The 22,724-nt window shown below is 34.7% G+C and overlaps 4 protein-coding genes across 4 annotated transcripts; 2 read left to right on the forward strand and 2 right to left on the reverse strand.

Annotated features, from left to right (window-relative positions):
• The first annotated feature begins 1,958 nt into the window (after positions 1-1,958).
• LOC142519391 (ethylene-responsive transcription factor 11-like) lies at positions 1,959-2,906 on the forward strand. Its single transcript, XM_075622391.1, has one exon. The coding sequence runs from the start codon at positions 2,056-2,058 to the stop codon at positions 2,701-2,703; it is 648 nt and encodes a 215-aa protein (XP_075478506.1). The 5' UTR covers positions 1,959-2,055; the 3' UTR covers positions 2,704-2,906.
• A 4,669-nt stretch (positions 2,907-7,575) lies between these two features.
• LOC142518375 (ethylene-responsive transcription factor 12-like) lies at positions 7,576-8,028 on the reverse strand. Its single transcript, XM_075621135.1, has one exon. The coding sequence runs from the start codon at positions 8,026-8,028 to the stop codon at positions 7,576-7,578; it is 453 nt and encodes a 150-aa protein (XP_075477250.1).
• A 6,795-nt stretch (positions 8,029-14,823) lies between these two features.
• LOC142518925 (dormancy-associated protein 1-like) lies at positions 14,824-15,982 on the forward strand. Its single transcript, XM_075621785.1, has 3 exons — positions 14,824-15,072; positions 15,246-15,465; positions 15,630-15,982. Exons 1-3 carry the CDS (start codon positions 14,964-14,966, stop codon positions 15,664-15,666), a joined length of 366 nt encoding a protein of 121 aa, XP_075477900.1. The 5' UTR covers positions 14,824-14,963; the 3' UTR covers positions 15,667-15,982.
• A 505-nt stretch (positions 15,983-16,487) lies between these two features.
• On the reverse strand, positions 16,488-21,671 carry LOC142518912 (putative E3 ubiquitin-protein ligase RING1a). Its single transcript, XM_075621771.1, has 10 exons — positions 21,367-21,671; positions 21,179-21,221; positions 19,525-19,583; positions 18,872-18,953; positions 18,665-18,785; positions 18,534-18,575; positions 17,756-18,274; positions 17,407-17,514; positions 17,114-17,308; positions 16,488-16,868 (listed from the first exon to the last, which is right to left on the reverse strand). Exons 1-10 carry the CDS (start codon positions 21,665-21,667, stop codon positions 16,833-16,835), a joined length of 1,506 nt encoding a protein of 501 aa, XP_075477886.1. The 5' UTR covers positions 21,668-21,671; the 3' UTR covers positions 16,488-16,832.
• Positions 21,672-22,724: the final 1,053 nt, after the last annotated feature.

Here is a 22,724-nt window from a genome sequence, read left to right on the forward strand (position 1 = left end):
TTTCTAAGCACAGTAAATCTAAATTTTAACATCATCAGTTAATCTAAGTCTCCAAATTCTAAGTTTAATAAATCTTTTTTCTTTACCATCTAGAACATGACCCTTAATTTAGCATGACTCTTAATTTGAAATCAGAAATTATTTCAACAGAAAGAGGACGTTTTGGGCACCTCCTCAAAGTAGTATAAACAACATTAACCAAGACCTTTTTGGCACCAAGAACCTAGAGCTGCAGCATATATACTACTCCAGTTAGAATCGTTAAACAAAATGATGAGCTTGTAATGGAATTACATTATCTTGCAAGATATTTTGTCAACAGCAAGACTGGGGATTAATATTTAAAATTTTTTATAATTATATATTATATTATTATTTTTATATAATTTAACAGTTTTATCATATCTTCTGTTTAACCAGACGTTTTTAAAATAAATCGATTCTATTACCAATCTGATTCTGAAAACATTGTTTTTAAGCATAAAATCAAGGGTCAATATACTAACCTGGCAATTGATATCCTAACTTTTTCGTATTTTTGTTTCTTTTAATGGAAAAAATACTTGGTTGTATTCAACAGGGTACGGCGGCCAACATCTAATTTGGTCACCCCACGTGCAAAATCTACATCACGCGCTTCAGGAGAGCGTGGGATGATTTTCTTGCCGAAAGATAAATCAATCCATAGGCGGGGGACTGCTATGATAGCAAATTCCCACGCGTACACACACGTGTCTTGTTTTTATTGAATCACCGAACGAATACCAAAATGCCTGATATTTTTATGGATGATATTCTCGTCCATTTAACATATCATTAGTATATTAAAAAGTGGATCTTTTATGAGACGATCTCACGAATTTTTATCTGTGATAAAAAAAATAATATTCTTAGCATAAAAATTAATATTTTATTATGGATGACCCAAATAAAAGATCTGTCTTACAAAATATAACATGTAATATTGTCTCAAACAAATTTTTTTTTTTATATTAAATAATGAATTATGATCATTTATTTATAAATTTAAGTAATAGTCATAATTTATCCATTCATTCATTATATGTATTGTTAAAAATTGAATGGATTAAGACATTGTGTATCTAAATAGCATGTCAAAACCTGCCCTATAACCTGTACCAATGCTGCCACTTACTATAACAGATTCCTTCTCGCTTTTAATTAAATATATCAGCTCCATTCAAAACTATTTTCAATTTGTTTAAAAGAAAAAAAAACAACTTCAATCAATAAATTATATATAAACCGATACATTTTTATTTATTTTTTCAATAAATATAGATGATACTAATATAAAACTATAGTGTAATAATTATTTACTTTTTCAATAAAAAAAATATAGATGATACTTTTTTTGAGGTTACACTTTCAAGTTTGAAAGAACTACACGCAATCTAACCGCTTGATACATGAAGTAATTAATGCATTTCTTTGTCTTTGACACCTTTTTTAGATAATTATTATTTATTTCGTCGGACCAATAAAAATAATTAATGCCTGCGCTAGCAACTATATTGTATATTTTCTATCGGGCTATTTCCAATATATCAACTCTCAATTAGCTTATCTGAAAACATTTATAACACAATTCAAAAAATTTATGATTTATAGAAAATTTAGATACCACTTGAATATGGGATGTTAAAAATTAAACACACGTGCAGAAAAATCACTTGATCCTTGGAACACAGTGGAAAATTGAAAATTTTGGGTAAATTCTTAAATATAAATATAAAAGGTGTTTGGGGTTTGGAAATAGAAGAGGACAATTAGGCATGCAAATTTATTACAGCGGTCATGTGCTTAACATAGACAACGCTTTCACGTATCCACCGCCAACAGATCTTGGCTGCCACGTAACTCAGCGGGTCCCACTCCCCCATCTCTACTTTGACTGCAATGCCTCTCTATATATTCAAATCCTCAGCCATTCCATCACCCGTACTTTTAGCTCTACCATTTGATAATTTAATCATCCTTAAACTAATATTATTAATTAAGCTCTTGATTTTTTTTTTCCTCTCTTTATATGTCATGGCTCCAAGGGCTAAAGCCGCGGCGGCGCTGGGAATGAGGCGGGGTGATGATGGCACGCATTTTCGCGGGGTTAGGAAGAGGCCGTGGGGAAGGTACGCGGCGGAGATAAGGGATCCCGGGAAGAAGAGTCGAGTGTGGTTGGGGACATTCGATACGGCGGAGGAGGCTGCTAGAGCTTACGATGAGGCCGCCCGCCAATTTCGAGGACACAAGGCCAAGACAAACTTTCCTCCTCCCGATTCCTCTGTTCAGAAAACCAGCAATCGGAGCCCAAGCCAGAGCAGTACCGTGGAATCTTCTGGCCTGGAGCCTGCCCCCCCGCCGCCTGATCCTTTTCATCTGGACCTCACTCTTGGCCGGCGGCCCATGAGATTTCCGTTTCAGAATAACCTCAAGTTGCTGCCGCCGTTCACCGACGCCAGATTCGTCAGCTACAAACCGGACAACAGCACGATGCTGCACCTTGGGCCCGAGTCTCGTCAAGAAATCGCCGAGCTCATGAACCAATTTCGACGGCTGCCAGTGGATTTCTTCCCCGCCGGCGACTCAGATTCATCGTCAGCAGTCGTTGACCACACCCCGAAGTCGCAACATGGGAGAGACTTGAATCTGGATCTCAACCTCCCTCCACCGGAAAGCTTTTGATCCCGGCGGCGAGATTTTGTTCCATTAATTCCTTGATTTAGTATGTTTAACCTTGTTCGGCCGAAAATCGTAAGCAAAGAAAAAAAAAACCAGGAGAGAGATACAGAGTAGTACTAAACCATGAAAATTCTCAGTCTGTAATCTGTCGTTGTAAGGGTCGCCGTAATTAGATGTGAATAGTAAAGTCTGAATTTCGTGAAAGCGGTAGTTAGCGTTTGAGGGACGGCGATGGTCGGCAATCGAATCTGTACGGACATCTCCTAGCTAGAGTTAATAATGAGTGGATAGGCCGCCCACCCCCTGCCTAATTTCACCTTTATTTCAAGTAACTGTATTTTTAAAGAGTTTCAAGCAGTGGGCCTTCTTCTTGATAAATATATAATCATTATAATCTGAAACATCCACAAATGATCTATAAAATCAAAATATACATTGCCTTTCCATCTGTTCTTAAAATATTGGTAAAAACACGTGGGCAAAAATTTGTGTGAGACGGTCTCACGGATCGTATTTGTGAGACATGATCTCTTATTTGGATCACCCATAAAAAGTATTACTTTTTATGTTAAGAGTATTACTTTTGATTGTGAATATGGGTAAGGTTATCAGTCTCACGGATTTGATCCGTGAGACGGTCTCACAAGAGACCCATTCAAATATGTGTGAGTTGGTTTCACGGCTCGTATTTTGTCATCCATAAAAAAATATTATTTTTTATGCAAAGAGTATTAATTTTTATCAATGTTCTACTTCTTAAACACGCTTAAGCTTGAAGTTCGACACTCGTTTCGGACAAAAAGGTTAAACGATCGAATTAAACGTAATTAAGACGTTTAATTAAATGTACTTATAAACAATTAATCACATCTATTTATTTTTAATTTTTTTGTACATTTTTATTTTAAAATAATAAATTAGATTTATAATTTAAATGTTTATTTTTTAATTTTAATTATTATTAAGAATGTGTGATAATGATTTGACAAATACTCACGTGAATACCCAAACTCACGTAGTTATTAATAAAAATATTATTACTTAATAATGATAATATAATCAATGGATAAAAAATGGAGGTAGGTGGCGGCGGCTGCTCGCTGGGCCACCCTTTTTTTATTGGGAAAACCGGTGACATTCACTCCAAATCTATTTAAATTAAACAAAATGTAATTAAGATAGTTTTATCCATTAAAAATATTACAAGAATTATGTGATTGGTCGGGTCAGGCCAATATTGTTGATAATTTTGTTAGTACCTTTGATTGACCCGACCCATACGTACTTCAAATGTCCCCATTGCAAGCGCATCAAATGAGTTCGTTGCACAAAAATAATAAAACAATCATTCATCTAATTGACATTTTTTTTACATATATATAAATCAAAAAATTATCAAGAAATTGTGAGATTCCATCTTTATATATTTACTACCTTCATTTATAGTACTCGTTTTTAATTTATTGAAGAAACAAAAATAAAATATCCACAAACCTCGTCCTTAATATTTAAATTTATTCTTGTTTCAATAATATTATAAGAATTAATTAATTACTATAAGATGACATATATTATATTACCGACAGATGGTAGACTTTATTCGTGGCCCATTTTGATCGACAAAATCTCAATCTTCACAGCGACCCCCCTCTATAAGTATTACTATATTTCAACATTTGCTGCACAATATATATTTTTATACAAAATATATATTCTGATTTATTAGTTTTAAATTTTTAATACTTTATATTTTCACTAAATTTACATTTTTGAAAAAAAAAACATTTCGTTGATTTTTATTTTCTTCTCATCAAAATAGATTTTATGTTCATTTCATAATGATCGTTATAAATTTTCAATGTTTTTCCATGAAAATACACTATTTCAATATTATAATCTACGTATAAGTCCTTACAATTATTTCATCGAATTAAATGAAATAATTTTATTCCCCAAAACAAAATCACACACAACTTTTTTCTCATATTTTTCTCTAACTTCAAATGGGAAATCAAACGAGGCCTTGATATCTATGACATTTTGTTAGTTACTTTTAGAGTTTTTTTTTTTTTTTTTTTTTGCCCAAGAGATTTATTTTTTGGTGATAAATAAATTTGGTTCACAAATCAAAACACGAAATTCCCTTCCTCTATGTGTAACTAATTATGATTATAACTACTTCCTAAAAATGACGTGTATTTTTCAAACTACTATATCACATCGCCTGCGCCAAATTTGGTGCAACAATTTTTTTAAATAAAATTATTTGTTTTTAATAATTATTAATAATGTATAAATAATAACTTAATACTTATTTTATTAATTTAATAATCATATATTTTAACATAAAAATTAATTATAATTATTCATTAATTTTATAAGTAAATGTTTAATTATTGATTTTTTAATATTTTATTTATTTATGTTAATTATTAATAATTAAGGAATAATTTGATATAATGATTTATAAATAATATAATTTAATACGAATGAAAAAATTAATATAACAATACAATTCATAACTAAATTGAATCTCATAATTGAAATAAAAATGCAACTTGAAACACATAATTCGAATACAAACGCAAATACAAAGATAATAATTGAAAGTAAAATATATTTATCAGATAAACAAACTAGATAATCAATAATCTGGTAAATTTGATCCGGGTCATCCAAAATCACCCAAATATTTTCGAAATGTGTCGACATCTTGTTGTCCGTGATATAAAATAAAATGAATATTTCGATAATATTTTTGTGTGTGTAAGACTTGAAGTAATGGGTTGAGATGAATATTGTATTTGGTCCAAAAATCACATTATTTTAGCGTAAAATAGATTTTGTGATTGTAGATGATCTAATTAACAAATATCATCTCAACTATTTTCACATAAATACCTACAATAATGTGTGTGTATATATATATAAGGACATTAATCAAGTCTGATATTTTCTAGAAACGCAAATCATGCATTAAAAAATTTATATAATACTTTTATTTAAATAAAAAATTTGTTCAGTGCTATTTTAAAGCAAATTTACCCCAATTAATATTGCTGGTAGGTTTTAGATGAGGAAATGACGGCCGGCGGAGACAAATTTGTGTAATCAAGAGTATTTAATAAAAAAAATTGAATTTAAAAGTTGAAAGGGTGGGACCGAGAAGCGGCTGCAGCAAAGATCTGAAAGAATCTGCGGCTTTTCTGTGGGGCTGCTGCTGCTGCTGCTCACGCTTTATTAGGTAGTACATTTTTTATATATAAAAATAAAATAAATAAATAAAATTGGTGGGGACTCGCGTTTGCGTGTGTGACTATACAAAATTTATCTCTCTCCACTGCGCGTATTCCTGACATTGCCAATTCTTTAATTTCACCACGTCTAAAATCAATTCCGAATTTAATGTTACTTCACAGTTCACAACCACCAATCCTGGGGCAATTATTTTATTTGCGTTTCCTTTTTCATTTATGTCGAACAGGAAAACGTTTGACTAGGTAGCATTTCTTTTTATTGATTTCTATAATTATCTAGGCCCTCCCCCCTTGTTGATTTTATATCTTATTAATATATATATATATATATATTATATATTAATTAATGCCGATTTACCACACCTTTAGGAAGATTCTATCAGTGGTAAGTGACACAATGGCCTTAATTCGCACTTTCATAGGCATTATTTTATCATATTATAAAATTATAATTTGTTGATCATAAGCATCATTTGCACTCACGAGTAGGTAAAAACTAAATTTTTTTTACACTTTGGTTAAAAAGGGTAAAAATTTAGCTTTACTCATCAAACTGTGAGGTGAAATATCAGTTATATCCCCCACGAGATGCTAATTTCTGAATGTCTCCATTCAATAATGTCATACCCCTTGTGTTCACTTCACAAAATGTTACTTACTACCAGCGGAGCAAAGGGGGGAAAGTAGGAAACTTTTTGACCTGAATATTATGCCGTAGATTAGGCACAGAATGCCCCAAACCAATTTAACTAAAAATATTACAGAATCCAGATTCAAATAATATATTAATTAAAGTTTTGCAAATGAAATTGTTTAGGGACAGAAACCCTAGACATTATGTGAATGGTACTCCGTGCGGAATCCTTTCGATATTTAATAATTTACAGTAGAGATGCAGTTGAAGGGTCAAATCGGAGAAGCCCACGTGAATGTTGGCCTAAAGCGTCCAAAGGAAATCCAATCCCGGGATGAATATACAAAATCGTTATGCTGGAAAAAGTAGCCACAAACCGCGAGAACGTTGTACTATTAATCCTCTGAATAGAAATCCCAATCACTTACATTATGCCCACACGCTTGCCGTCCCAAACACTCATTTCCTCTTCTACCCTTTTTTTTCCCTCTTTCTGTCTTGATAATTACAATTATAAAATTAAAAAATTAAATCCCACCTGCGCGTGACACACCAATACCATTTTAGCAAGAGTCGATCATGCATCTAAATCATGGTATTTGTGGAACATTAAATTCTTACATATATATACATATATGTGTGTATACTATATATAAACGGTGTTATTCGACATACAAGCCCTGTGCATATAATTAAAAAAAATATTAATTGACCAAGTAAAACAGGGAAATGTTCAAATGATAAATATCCAAGAAAATCGTGGGATAAAAGATTCATTCAGTGATAGGAAAAATGACAAGGTGCCAACCAGCTCGAGGAGAACTCCGGTGGATCTTAGGAAAAATTAAACAAATATATACAGAGTTAAAGATACTTAATCTGATCATGATAACCGGGGCTAAGTCGAGAGAAAAATGCTGTCCGAAAGCATTGACATGCTAAAAAAACCATAATCTAACAAAGTGCCACATAAAAAAAATATGCCTACATCCACAGAGGTGGAGGTTCGTTCAAATCTATGGGCAACCCACGTCTCACTATCCCAAAATATTTCGCTGGACCATCGCCACCGACGGACGGAGCCATGGATGAGGCCGCCACGTGTCCTGCATTTCCCTGTGGCACGACATCTTTCAGCGCCCCAGTGTGCATGAACTCGTTGATCATGAGTCTTCCGGACGGAGACAACCACCGGTGGTCAGAAGGAAGGTTGAGGTCCAAGGAGAGCCCCTTAGGAGGCCCGGGGAAGTTGGTCTTGGCTTTTGCTCCCCGGAGTGACCTGGCGGCTCCGTCGTATGCCAGCGCCGCCTCCTCGGGAGTGTCAAAGGTGCCCAGCCAAACGCGTGTTTTCTTCCACGGATCGCGAATTTCGGCAGCGTAACGCCCCCATGGACGCTTTCTGACTCCCCTGTAGTGACCTTCTCGTGTGGAAGCCATGGAAGAGAGAAGAGGAGTTGCAGAGAGATAGAGAGAGAAGTGGGTTGCAGGTCGGGAGAATTTTCAAAGCGGGTGGTGTTATGTTATGTGTGTGGGAGTGAGGGTAAAAGCACGGGTCCCGCAGTCTCCCGTAATCGTCGGCTGGACGGCGAGAGCCCGCTCCTTAAATAAATGAATATATAACGGCGGCTTTATTGTGACGTCGTTCCATTTTGCTGTTTAAAGGCCAACCCTACTCATCCTTAGACGCCGTTTGTTATTTATTACTTTTCACCATGTGATGTGACAGACTTGGTCGTTTCTTTTTATTTAAAATAAATTCCAATACTTCTCTTAAAATCTTATCAACCTCCCCATGAGCCCCGTCCGTCCATCTTTTCTAAAAAAAAAATTAGGTCATCAAAATTCACTAAATAAATGTACCACAGCGTGCATTTATTCGATTCGATTTGATTCTAAATATTTATTTTTGGTGGTACGTTGGTTTGACTGCAAAATGAAGTCTGTACAGGCGGTGAAAAATTACCGAACAATAGTAATGACCGCACGAATTCATACAGTGACGAAAAGGAACTCAAATTAACGATATCCGTCGTCCAGTCACCTTTCAAAACACCCATTATGGCCTACTTTAAATCGACATCAATTTAATATAATCGAAACAGACATGCATTATTAAGTAAGGCATTGGAAAATTAATAAGTAAATTTATTATTTTTATTGAAATTAGAGTTTTTTAATGCAATTTATCATTTTTATTTGTTGGAAATAAAAATAATATCCTAAAAAGTGAAATAAGATAAATTGATATATCGTTCGTTTTTAGTTTAACATTTTGACGTCTTGGTTTCTATCTTGTCTGATAATCCCACAAGAAAGAACCGAACGTTGTGAGAGAACCAAATCGGGATAAATAAATCTTAGCAATATCACGTTGAATTTGAGAAAAGAAAAAAAAAAAAAAAGAAATTGGAGCAAGAAGACATAATGTTAATTTGCTACTCTTTTTTAATTCAGCCTATATTTCTTTCAAGAAAGCTAATATAATCTTAAAATTTTCAAGATAATGGCAACATAAATATGGTGAGATAACATTGAAATAAACAATGATTATATTTCGTTGAATTTCAGTCCAACAAATGCTTTCTTCTATACAAATATAAAATTTACTCACATGTAAACACATATTTATTGAAATGTCGAAAAAATGAAAATTTGATGAATAGTGATGTGAATGTTTTATTATTTAAGAACATGTGAGGTTGATTATATTGTGACCCGAGGTGAATGAGTAACTTATTTTATTCATATTGGCAAATAATATATTGACAGTAAGTCGATGATCTATCTGGCTGGTTTGCAATGTTGGTCGGGGGGAGATGTATTCGATCTTTGATTAGTTAACATTTTTAATAATGAAAGTGGATGATATATCTGGTTCACATTTATGAGTTTGTATAGTTTGTGATGATCAATGTTTATAACTATTAATTGAAGGAAATTTATATCATTATGAGTTTTTTTAGTTTCAGAAATGATTTGATCTCGGCTTATTTGATATTGAATGATCTCAATAATATCGTTTACAATTGATTAAATTTTTATATTCTGATGACAATGAATGTATTGGATGTTAGCTCATTTTTTATGAGTTTTTTTTTTTTTTTTTTTAAATGTACAATTTTAAATATTGGGGTAGAGAGGTGTGAGCGTGAAGAAAAGGAAACAGAGTATAGCCATTTCCACACCTGTTGGGTGTACCTTTGGAAAAATGGTCGTCTGCATTAGTGTTATGTAAAATTATCATGTTGGCCTCATATATGTCTAAAATACATGTGTGGATTCTTTTAGTTCAAGAAATACGAAATATTTAATTTGGCGTAATGAATTATGTGATTTTATAGGATCTGTTGATATTTTTACGTCAAAATTTAGTGGATATATTGTTTGATTGTCATTTGGTAAAAACATGATAAAAATGAGTGCAAGATACGTGAGCAATTTTATCGGGTCGGGTTATGAAGATGATGAGAAATGAGAGCACAACTAGATGTATCAAGACTATAAATCTTGCTCCCAAGAAAAGCTGGTGCTGATATGCAAATAAGAAGATAACCACGTGAATGGACGTCGGAGGGATATCCGGCGTGATCACTCCGATACTTAAGTCAGACAGTGAATAATGATAAACAATATAGCATGGAGAAATACAGTATTAATGGTGTATTTTTTGGGAGAGTAAATGGTAGGGGCTGAAGATATATGAAACAATGAATGCCTTAATGTTTAAAAAAACCTGGTATTTATATAAAGAAACTGAATAATGACCTTATTTTCAGTGCGCACTTACTAATTATGGCAAGATGGTTGCACATACCCTCTTTTTCTGACACTAACTTCTTTGACACGCCAAATTGTCTCCTTTCACCTTGTCAAATCCATGCGATTCTGACTCTAATGACTAATTAGATAAGGTATCTCATATTTGTACACTCGAGTAAGGTTCTATTATCGAGGTAACCCGGATAGAGAACCGTCACCGAGAACTCGTCTGGAATCCCTGCTTTTGGCAGTTCGGGGAGATGATGTCTCGGGCAGTCATTTGCCCGACTATTATAAAACCGACCCAAAATTTGCCAGGATCTAACTCATGACCCGGGAGTATCCAGTACCCAAGACTTGAGCCTTCTCCGTGGTATCAAATAACAATATTAAAAATATAATCATTATACTTTAAATCTGAGTTAAACCTCGAACAACTACATATTATATCTGTTACAGTGCAATAGTGAATATTATTCTCTATCATCATTTAAGTTCTTAGCTGTGTTGAGATGATAGAAATTCGTGGAGAGAAATTAAAGATTAGTGGGGTTGGAAGGAGGCAATGCATAAGCCACCGCGCCTGATAAGACGTAACTTTACTTGTCGCAAACACGTTCAATCGTCTCCCAATGCTTATGTATGCCCTGCGCTACGACGCTCGCTCAGCTGCGCCTCCACTTCCCCAACATTTTCTTATGCTAATAAATAATATTTTTATAAAAAAAATGAATCCATCCCACTTATAATGAATTTCCCAATTAATGCAACATAGTTGAACTCATAAAATTGAGTCCCGAGCACACTTTTTCCTGCCCATAAGTTCATAAAATTATTTTTTATTTTGAATATTAAAGATGAGACGATAATTTATTTTTTGTAAGCGAAATGGATGATAATTGTGTGGACACCGACCATGCATGATGTCAAATAGTTAAACGGTTTTATATCTCAAAAATAGTTTTTATATGATAAAAAAATCATATTTGTATCAAGTACATATTGTCAAAAAAATAAGAAAGTCTGCAAGGACGAATTTAAGGGCATAATAGGTGTCAGTCAGGTCCCCACGTGCGTTACGTAATGTACGAGTTAAAGGAGACAGCGGAGTGGTGGGCCTATTCAATTCAACCTCTTCTTTGACTTCATCGACCCCTGTCGTCTCGCCTCTTTTAATTTATTATTATCTTGTAATAAATTACAACGTAGATTGGATTTTTTGCAGCGGCGGATATCGTTGTGTGGACGACGACACATGCATAATATATCACATGTCTCTCTCACGTTGTAGTTATCATACACATTATCTACTGCCTGCTCTTTTAATTTTTGCGTCTAAACTTAATGTCCTCCGCCCCTATCCATTTATTTCTTATAAATATTCTGAATTATGTATTGTAATAAGAAGATAAAATGAAAACGCTGTGATGGCCTTTATATGATAGATGTGGAAAATAGAGAAATAAATGATAACCTATTTAAATGGATGAACTCACCGGCTATTCCAAGAATATTCTTTTGCCATCTTTGCTTGAGCCGGTGACAATTAGCAGAAACGCCACGCCCGCGCCTAGACCAATCCCAACTTTAGCACTAGCAGAAACATGAGTCCCAGTTATCAGTAAAACTGCACCCATCCATATAGACATGGTTAAATAATGTTGTCGAATCAATTATAGCATTATTCTCAATCTGCTAGTCTGAAATTGTAAATCCGGCTAGAAATCTAAAATTTAAGCACAATTTGCATATCAATGGATCAAACCATGTAGGGACAATAATACTGAAACTGATTGATTGGACTTGGTGAGATAACCTACTTGAAGGTAGCTCCATGCAAGAGCCTTACCGCGAGTGTAGCTGGATCTTTTCCTTTTAAAGAGTTGCTGTTGAGGTTCCTGTAATGCTAAAAATTACTGTCATGTTATGGACCAATAAGATTCTTGAAATTTCTTACGGTAGTCTTAACGAGGTCAGCTGTCCCAGGTATTCAGGAATGGGTCCATCAAAAAAGTTGAATGAGAGATCCCTTCACGTACCAACAGACAGATGTGCTCAGCTTGACTCAACTGAGACGCAGTCCTCTATTTCACACCAATTGAGCTGAAATATATAAACCTTACAATAAAGTCATCATACTCAATTCAACCAACCGAAGATGATTTTTAACATTTTTATCAGGTGGTTGTTGCCCTCGGGTGAAAAATTGTTTACCCACGGTGTCTCCATACTGCTTCCAAGCGAAGAGGGAATAGGATATGGGCAGTCATCTTGCCATAAATAACAATGAGAATGGAAATAAGGTCATCATTACCTATCTCCTATATTTACCCAGGTTTGATTCTATTCACTTGATCTTTTTCAACAAGCACTCAGTGTACATATGTTGCATTTTTCCTTGCGAGAAATAGTTGACTGGTTTAAGCGTCGCAGTGATCTGTTCAGCCCGGTTTGCCACGTTTGACTTTCCTGAGAAGAATTACCCCTGCCCGATAAAATCACCCCACTAAGTTTACCCGATTTACCCGACCATCACCAGTGTTGTAGACAATAGAAAAAAGGCATAAAAATGGACATCAGCAACCATCTGGTATATACTCTGTATCACTGTACACACTGCGACATAGTAGGTCTGCCAAGGACTAATGTATGATTAGAAAAATTATCAATTAAAGTCACAAACAACGCAAGCTATCAATTTGACCCTCATTTTTTATTCCATCGTTCAACTATTAACTTCAACACCGAAAATGAATATCACACACACTATTTTATTAAAGTTGTCCGCGACCCCGAAAATATCTACGTGTTCATCAAAACCAAAAGAATTATCTTGAACAAAGGTTGTGCAAACGCAATAGAGCACTCCGCTACATACATAGAATCAGTGCATCTCATTATCCTGATTTAAAACAAACCCAAACCCACCCAAAAAGTTAAATAAATCGCAAATTAACTTATCTGTATATCTCATTCAACAGCCGGTGAAACCAACCGACAGCATTAGTGCAAGAGGCCAAATATGTAACATTTCGTGCTATAGAAAAAGTCACTCGGAGCACTGTGAGTACAAGGGAAAGATAAGAGAGAGCTGACCTCGAGAGAAACAAGGTTTGAAAGCCAAGAGCAAGCCCGATTAAGAGAAATCTGAGTTCCAACATTGTTTGTCTGTTTGAATACCGGCTTTCGATCACTTAGATCACACATTAAAATGCGAACAAGATTCAAAATGGGTTTTAGCATAATGATTTGGATATCGATCCAAATTGTGTGAGGCGAACGGAAGAAAGTTCTTACGGGTTTTAGCTAAAATGTTAAAACGTCTCTTTTTCTTGTTTCCATTTGCAAGAATATGAAAGAAAACAAGAAAAATATCATAGTTTAAGTTCAACCGGGGCTTTCTATATGTGATTACACAGTGTATCAAATAATGATTTTTTTTAAAAAAAAAATCACTAAATTTAAGTGGCCACTATAAAGGTACCACGATGTCCAATCAAACACCATTGAAATGGCCAATAACCCTCTTACCGGTTAACATCTTTCCAGTTACTCATACTTTGAAGCTAATCGCATTTAAATTTTTTTATATATTGTGAATCATATTGAAGCATGAAAAGTTAATTACTTCTCCACATTTAAAAAATAAGATACGAATCCCTTCATATTGCCAAATTTGCTTGATTATAATCTCCAATAGAAAAATAAATGAACTAAACTAGTCTAGAACATAAATTTTTGTGAATTACATATACAAAAAAATTGTGTTGAAAATCACAATATTCAAAGCCGAAAATAATGTTTTAAAATATATCAAATACGTATTTTTCATCCGTTTGAACAAAATCTCTCCGTTATTTTTTTTAAAAAAACTTTTAATATACTATAAAATGAGGAAGAATTTTTTTTTTGTTATATTCAATATATCATCCTCAACTTTGAGTATTGTAATTTTGGACATGCATAATTTTGTGTAAATGTGCTTAAAAGGCTCGTTAATCACAAAGAATAATTGGTATGACATTTCTATCTCATTAAATTTTCATGAGGGGAGTTTCACGTTGAAGTTTAAGGCATGGGAGATTTTTAGGTTGTTAATTTTCAATATGAAGTCATTCTACAATTTGCCCATAGAATAGATTCCTACCTTGGTAATTTCTCCAAAATATACCCACAAGATACATCCCAAATCTTTATTATTGTTGTATAATAAAAAGTAAATATTCTTTTCCCTTTTGTTTTTTGAGTCTCGTGGATTTTTCAAGTTCGTATATTCATGGGTACCCAGAGACGGAGCCAAAACCAATGGAAAAGCAGACGCAAATGCGTATGCTACGTCAATCCCATCATCTTGGCTATAATTTCTCTGATCCTATATTTACTTGGTCTTTTACTTACGATCCAGATTAATTTACTCTATTAATTCCAACTACCGTTACGAGTTCGCAACTTTGAAAGATTTTGAATGGAAACTTTCTCCATGTGTATAGGAGATATTTCAGCAAAAAATTCTCTATTTATACTAATCAGTCGTACTCATACATGCATTAAGCTTTTGCATCGTGGTACTTAATCGGGAAAAGAACGTAAATATATTTAATAAGCATAAAAAAATGGTGCTGATCGATCAAATTTGGGATGATGCTGTAGCCGGACCTCCACCGGCAGTAAGTGGCCTCAAACATCTCAAGAAACTCTATTCCAATCCCTCAAGCATGAAAGGTCCGAGCCAAGGGAACCCTCTTTTCCAATTTTGGATGTAGCTTTTTAAAAATATATATATATATATTCTAAGAGATGCATAACCGTATCTCAAAATTTCTCCTTTTTAAGCATTACATGCCTGGATATATTTTAACATATACGTTTCTTTGTATAAATCATTCTGTCCCTAGATATTGGCGCAGAGAGTAGTAGCAAGTATGGGAGGTCTCTGTCAATGCCGACGAGCCCAACAACACCTGGGACTCAGAATAATCTGTCGCCAACAGCCGGCCAAAAGAGTAATGTGTGGCGGAGTGTGTTCAACCCCGGAAGTAACCAGGCCACCAAGAATGTAGGCGCTGATTATTTTGACAAGCCGCAACAAGCCAATGCTCCGACTGTTTATGACTGGTATGTGCACAAACAGATACACAAGAAAATGTAATTATAAATGCTATGATCTGGATGCTTCCTAAATATTGGAGATTGTATGAGAAATTTAAAAGGGGATATAACATTCTTCAAAAAATAACGCAAATTTGAATAATGTGGCATTTTCTGTCGATCATTTGTAGGCTTTACAGTGGGGAGACTAGGAGCAAATATCGCTGAAGGAATTCGATAACTGTTGGATTCATCTTATGGTGGCATTACAAATATTAGTGCATGTAAATAGCTTCTTTATATTTTCAAATTCCTGTGTGATTTTAGCGGTAATCTTATCTTCTAGGAGCAGTGCAAGATCATTTGCTGATAACTAATAAGTGGCACGTGAAAATTATGAGTAGCTCTTCTATAATTGTTGGAATAATAAACGAGTCTAATTTCTTGAAGATATTTTTTCCTTTTTCCTTGAATTAGAATTTGCCACAAATATATGTATGTTTCCAGTGGTATATATGGTGAAATTAAGACAGTGGAAAGCATACACACTAGCAGCCAATAGGCCCAATCTATCCATGTACAAAAATAATTGTCAATAATTTCAGTGGAAATTGTGCAATCAAAGCAAAGATGGGACAGTGAATTTTGGGTCACAACCAAAGCTCCACCATAAATAGAAATGATCGAGTCAAATGCTACCAACAGGATCACGGGACTTGAGATTACTCATATGATCGATCATTCACGATTGTTGAAACAGCATGGCTAGCTACCCCTAATCTCCTACATACGAATCGAATGATGTTTCATCTTCTATGATAAAACCTTAGAATGAAATGAATTTAACAGATTTTAGATTTAATTGACTAGAATGAGATAAACAACAGTGCACTCACAAGGATAATAACAGTAAAGCTTCATTTAAATATGATTCAAATCCAAACCTGTAATTAAGAAGTTAACAAACAACCAACCCACATGTATTGTCATTTGTCGGACAATTGTTTTTCAATATAAATTGTTATAAAAAAAGCAGGTTACTTATTTATAAAAAAATAAAAGCATCCCGTGACATAATATGAAGAATACCAAACAAATACAAATACAAATACAAATACAATTTCACGTCTAAATATAACTCTATGTGTGTGTGTGTGTGTATATATATATATATCAAATTGATGGATAATAAAGCAAATAAAATAAGTCCGGACACAACACAATTGACTATCTCACCAGCTCCTGTAGAATATCTACCCTGAACTTCCCTAAAACTACTTAAAGCTGAACAATAACATAATCCACAGTATGTAGAAAACTGAAATAAAACTCCTTCCAGCATCACATTTCTACAGATTTCACTTAGATGGATGTCAGCTTCGTCCTCATCCCTTCTACAACACTTGTCCCTTTTTCCGGTATCCTAAAACCTGAAAAAGAGGTAAATTTATTTGTGTGCCATGGATGCCGAATCCATTGTGCTTTCATGATTATTGATTTGCCAGCATATATGTGTGTGGGGGCTCAATCTGGCCTGGCTGTTCGAGTTATTTCATTGAGATGATGTGATAGAGAGAGTTTAGCTATCTAAAAGTTTCAAATTTTTTAGATTTATACTAAGCAGAGGATCAGGACAATTAGAACATTTTCAAATTTGACCGAGGATAAAACTTACCAGATTTTGCTGTGTAAAATGGGCATGAACAATACCCAAGATTTGATGATCGTTCAACAATTCCAACTCATTGTAACCAGGATTTGAGAGGCCAGGTTCTTTTTTGAGACTTGAAGTGTTGTTAACAGGATGAAAATCTTTTACTATCAGTATCTCAATTTCACTAGCTTCCAAGGACGTTTGCTGAGCAACATACTACAAGAGACATGGTTTCAAAACTATTTACAATCTGTATCCTACCATCTTATACTAAGTTGAACTTGAAAGACCGAGAGTAAGATGCAGGTGGATACCTGGCACAAGTGTTCAACTGAAGATGTGGGGCTGCAGCTCAAGTAAGGTCGCTTCAAGCTGGATATTTTCTCCTCATGTAGAGAAACAAGCATGACACTAATTTTCAACTGAAACAAGAACACAAACACCCAAGTTGTTTTAAGAAATGAAAGAATCAAATGTCATTTCAGCATGTAATAGGCAAATGCACTAAATAAGTTGTCTTGGGAGTTTTTGATGTATTCTGGTCCCAGGGATTTTGTAACTCCTTCCTCCCAACTAACCTCTATGTTAAAAATTAAATCAGCTATTAACAAAAATCGAATGCAAAATTTCCAAATCACCAAAGCAAAAGTTTAGTAGTATTACTGCTTCATTATTTTCATTCGCACATTGGAGACGATTGATTAGCTTTGAGAGTCTGCTATTTCTGGAAATTTTGCCACCAGCACCATTGGGAACACCATATCGGGTGTTACTGCGCATGCCACCTCTACCCCAGGCAAGAATTTCTGCACTGCCAAGTCCAGCAGATGCACCGAGCACTTCTCTGTTTGCTTCTGAATCATTATCATCACAGCCTCCATCAGCATTGGCTCCTGAAGACGGCTGTGAAATTCGAGCACCTCCCCATCTTTTGTATCGTTTTGATTTGACTTCAGCAGAACGCTCATCATCAGAAGATGAGTCCTTACTACCATCATGACCATTAGCCTCCTCTTCATCAGATCCTTGATTTTCAATAGCTCTGTGATTTCTCCGAGTTCTTAAGTTTCGATAACTTCCTTGCCTCCTAACAAATGTAGCTGTAATAGCTCTGGCTGACGTCCGTTTCTTCCCCAGCGCTTCTGCTTGTCGACGAAAAGTTTGGGCAATTGAAGCTTGGATCTGTAGCCAAAAAGGATCAAGTACGAGGACTTTGAATGTAAGCAGTTTCGTTAAATGCAAAACTAACAAAAATTCTGTAGACAAAGAAACGAAACATGGAAAATATTAGTCTTGTCATGGTTAATGAAGTAACTATATATTTATTTTCACAATTTTTGCAGTAAATTGTTGGAACAATCTACTCTTGAAATTAAAAGACCATTCTACAGTAGATGATTCTCGAGGAATTAAACTCTCAAATAAAATTGAGATCAGCTACCTGCTTATTTCGGGCTTTCTCCTCTTCATGGAAAGCCAGTTCCTGTAATGAAAATTAGAACAATGCTTCACACAATGCAATTGAATTTAATATTTCCCAAAAGACAAGGTAAGAAACTGCTTCATTAGTACCTCTTCTTCATATTTATCAATGTCCGGATAAACAGCAGCAATAAGGGCATCATAATTTGGATCATCCCTCAGAGAACGACGACTAGCACAATGTGTGCGGCAAGCAGGACATTCATTGTTCCTGCATTGAGGCAGACAAAAGATAAAATTATAAAAACCAAGAACATTTCAATGACTAACCTATAGGTGAGAAGGAAAACAAAGTACCCAAGTCGCATGGATTTGTCAATGCACTCTCGGCAGAAGCGATGTAAGCACTCCATGACTGTTCTTGTCTTCCTGATGATACCTGTCCGCAGAAAAATTGAAAATAGAGTACAGTACAGAACTGGCTTGAACAAAAAGAAAAGTTGTTTGCAAGTGGGTTTAAATTAACACATGTAGCCCCGTTTCATGGTAGAAAGAAAAGTATTTGAAACAATGCAACAACCAGTAAGTAGATGTAGATCATCATTTTGGGTTCATGCAATAATAAGTTTCTATAGCACTCAGCTTTTTCAGACTATTTTCCCATGTGTATGCTGGAGGAAATTAAGCCTTACAGCTAATGACAGGAAAAAAAAGTTAAATTCACAACTTCAAATGAAAACTCAATTCACGCTGCCTAATAAAGTTCAATATGTGTACTTCACAAGTCCAGACAGCTCCAACCACCTTTTAATTGAATCAAAAGAAAAAAACATTCATCACATTTGACAATTTCAAAGATTTTCAGGGAGGTGCTGCAACAAAAACTAGATTCTCAAACCAACTCTACTTTTAAGCAATTCACCCGTCATAGTTCAATAACACAAAAGCCTGGAAAACTAAGCAGAACAATGATGGAAAATTGAATCTGAAAAAGATTACAAAACGCATACCTAAACATATTGGACATTGAACTTCTTTGCGTATCTCTGCCAGCTTCACGACAATGAATCTGTATTCAACAGCAAAAAAGTTCAGTGTAATTAATCCTAAAATTCACATGAAATTAGCAAAATTGTGACCTCGTCCATGAAGTAAAAAAAGTTAAGAGCGACTCATTCAATGGAGGCCAACAAATGAATCCCAATTATTTGAAAAATATGCTTTGTGTGAGCGTTCTTATTAAATTTGGTCTTCCCTTAATTAAAGCCCACACCTATAAAGTTTAATCAGCTTTTTCTAATCTCAGCTCATATTTAATGAAGTATGATTTTTCCTAATTTAATTTGCCATCCAATTCAACATGTCGTGCATAATCTTCATGAAAGAATAGTGTGGCTAGGTAGGGATCCTACACTGATATCTAGTATCTAAGTAACCTTATGGTAGCTACTATGTCACGTACTGAACCCACAATTTTATGCTCTGATAATCAGAACCAATGAGCCAAACTTATAACTGTTCCAATAAAATTATGAAGTTTGTACTCAACTCGGAATTACCACTCTTTACATCACAAGAAACAAAGCCATAACCAAGAAAGAAAAAGCACAGAAAAACGAGCATCCAATTCACTACATGATAAGATGCATCGCAATGATATGCTTCCAGTGGCAAAACTTTAAAATGGAAATGACTAAAGACTCGTAATCATCACTTATCTGGTGCTTTGACTTTACTATTTTTCTTTCTTTTTTTTTTTAACAAAAAGTACAAGGAAGCTTCAGAGAATATTTTGGCTAGGAAAGAATAGTAATTGATAGGAAAAAGTACGGTTTACTACTTCCAATAATAGGCTCTCATGTGATTGATAGTATGCTGGGTTACCATGCTGCAATTGTATTGTATGCAACAAGTCAAGAGACGAGCATGCCGTGGATATCAAGATGGCATCCCAAGTGGTAATGCCATTAAAAGAGCGGCAAGAGATTAAATGTTGCATGGAATCCAATCATACCAAGTTTCACAATGTTAAATAGTCTCAGAAGGTGAAAGTTTATCACTGGTAAAATCAGATATCCATTCAAATATTCCCAGAAACAAACTAGGTTTCAGTGGAATAACCATCTGATTCCAGGTAATCATCCTCACCAAACTTAATTCTGGCACAAGGATTGTAATGCTGGATACCTCAAAAAAGCAACCGCCAGTTCACAATCAGAATTCAATTGAAAGTGATTCATAATACACATCATAAGGACAGGTTAACTTAAAGCAAATCACACATGATTTAGACTGAAGTAACAAGAAATAGAAGGAAATGCAAGCACTAAAGTCCCAAAACAAGGTTCATCAACCTTCACCAAGAAAGCTAATATAGAGTTTCAATCACAAAAAGATCCAACTCTTAGAGTCGAACATAAATAAAGCCAAAGCTCATATTCCTATAAAGTAAACAAATCGTTTAACAAAATAAAGCATGCAGATCTCAGACAAAATCCGTTCATCCACAAATCAAACTCCGCCAAAAATCTATTTCAATAGAACTACGTCAGGAAAATCTAGAAACACTCAATAATTTATCACGTAAACCAGAGTTTTCATCGTGGATGTGCACGCCAGGGTGCGTGAGTGCGAGAAGAATATAAAAAGAGAGATAGGAAGTACTCGTCTTTTTCTCCGCCACTAGAGTTAGGAAAGTCATCGGAATCTGGGAATCAACAACAGAACAACGAACGAAGTAAAATAAATCAAAATCAAAAGAAGAGGACAATGCTGACCAAAAGTCGAGAATATCGTCAAAATGAAATAACATGTACATATACGAGTTCACGTGTGTTTAAAAGACCACGCACCGCAAGAGTTTTCAACTGGTTCATGGATGTGATTCTCGCCGCTTTGTAGCGAATCATCGGCCTTTTCTTCCTCGAGCGGTGGCGGAGGAGAAGGCGGAGGAGATGTAGCTTCGAGCGAACGCTTTTGTGCGGGCATTGAGTCAATGAGATGGCGCCGGAGCTTCACCAGCGGTAGAGGTGGCTCTGGTGGTGGTGGAGTCAGCGAAGAACGAGAGGAAAATTGAGTATGGCTTCGTTGTCTCTGGAGAAATAGAATGTACATGTCCTCTGTGAAATTGGGTTTCGCTGTCTCCGGTTTCATTGTGCGGTTTTCTACATTTTCACGGTCTATCCGGATTATGATAAAAGCGTTTTTAAGGTATTTCGTAAATAATGGGTTAAAAACGTTGTTTCCGAAAAATTTCTTGCCGGATAACTTACTATTTTGACATTTACTTGATTTAATTAATTTATTACTTGTATAGACTACAATATTAAGAGACTATAATTTAGTTATAACCTTAAAGAATTAAGAATGTGATTAAGTATTTTTAAAACATGCCAATGACTAACTATATATTTGACCCCAATTAAATAGTATTTGATATTTTCCACCGATTTTCAAATTTTCCCCTACAGAAGGTGTAGATATGGTCGGCTAAATCTGTGATATTCCATAAAAGTAAGAAATATGATTAAAATCAAAATCAAATTATCAGTAAAGGTAACCATTCATATTTCTATAATCAGATTTTCTACATTATATATATTGTTATAATAAGGTTATGTTTTTTATTGATAGATGTGAGAAGATGAGTTTCAAGTTTCTTAGAGTTGATTTAAAAATCATTACATATCAAGTCACGGTATTTCGATTGTAATTGTGGTTGATTTCACGTACATTCAAAATTAATGTCATTTCAAATTTATCTCTCGATTTTTTCTTAAAATCAAATTCATCAATAAAATGCTCATGTCAACAATTAATAACAAATTCAAGCGCTCCGAAACTATATCTAAGAAGAATGAACTGAATGTCTAGTAATATTTACCTACTTGGTATTAAAAATGTTAGAATAGAAAAAAAGATACTATGAAATTTTTTAAAAAATAAATGAATGGAAGTTTAGGTGTTTTTTAACTATTAATGTGGTTTTTAACTTTTTCCTCGCAAGAAAGTAGAAACTATAGGCCACCCACGCATCTCAATGGCCTAATTCGAGAACCATCAATGGGCCAAAATTTTGGGCTTCTAATTCTCGTGGGCCTGATTCATTACTTCTGGAATTCTTTCACAGCCTAATGGGCTGAAGCAAGGGTTAAGCCTAACACAGTAAGCGTCAATGGATGAGCGTTCAAGTTCAATCTTTCAGGATTTA

The sequence above is a fragment of the Primulina tabacum genome, chromosome 11 (assembly GCF_025594145.1).
Source record: "Primulina tabacum isolate GXHZ01 chromosome 11, ASM2559414v2, whole genome shotgun sequence".
In the NCBI taxonomy this organism is placed as follows: domain Eukaryota; kingdom Viridiplantae; phylum Streptophyta; class Magnoliopsida; order Lamiales; family Gesneriaceae; genus Primulina; species Primulina tabacum.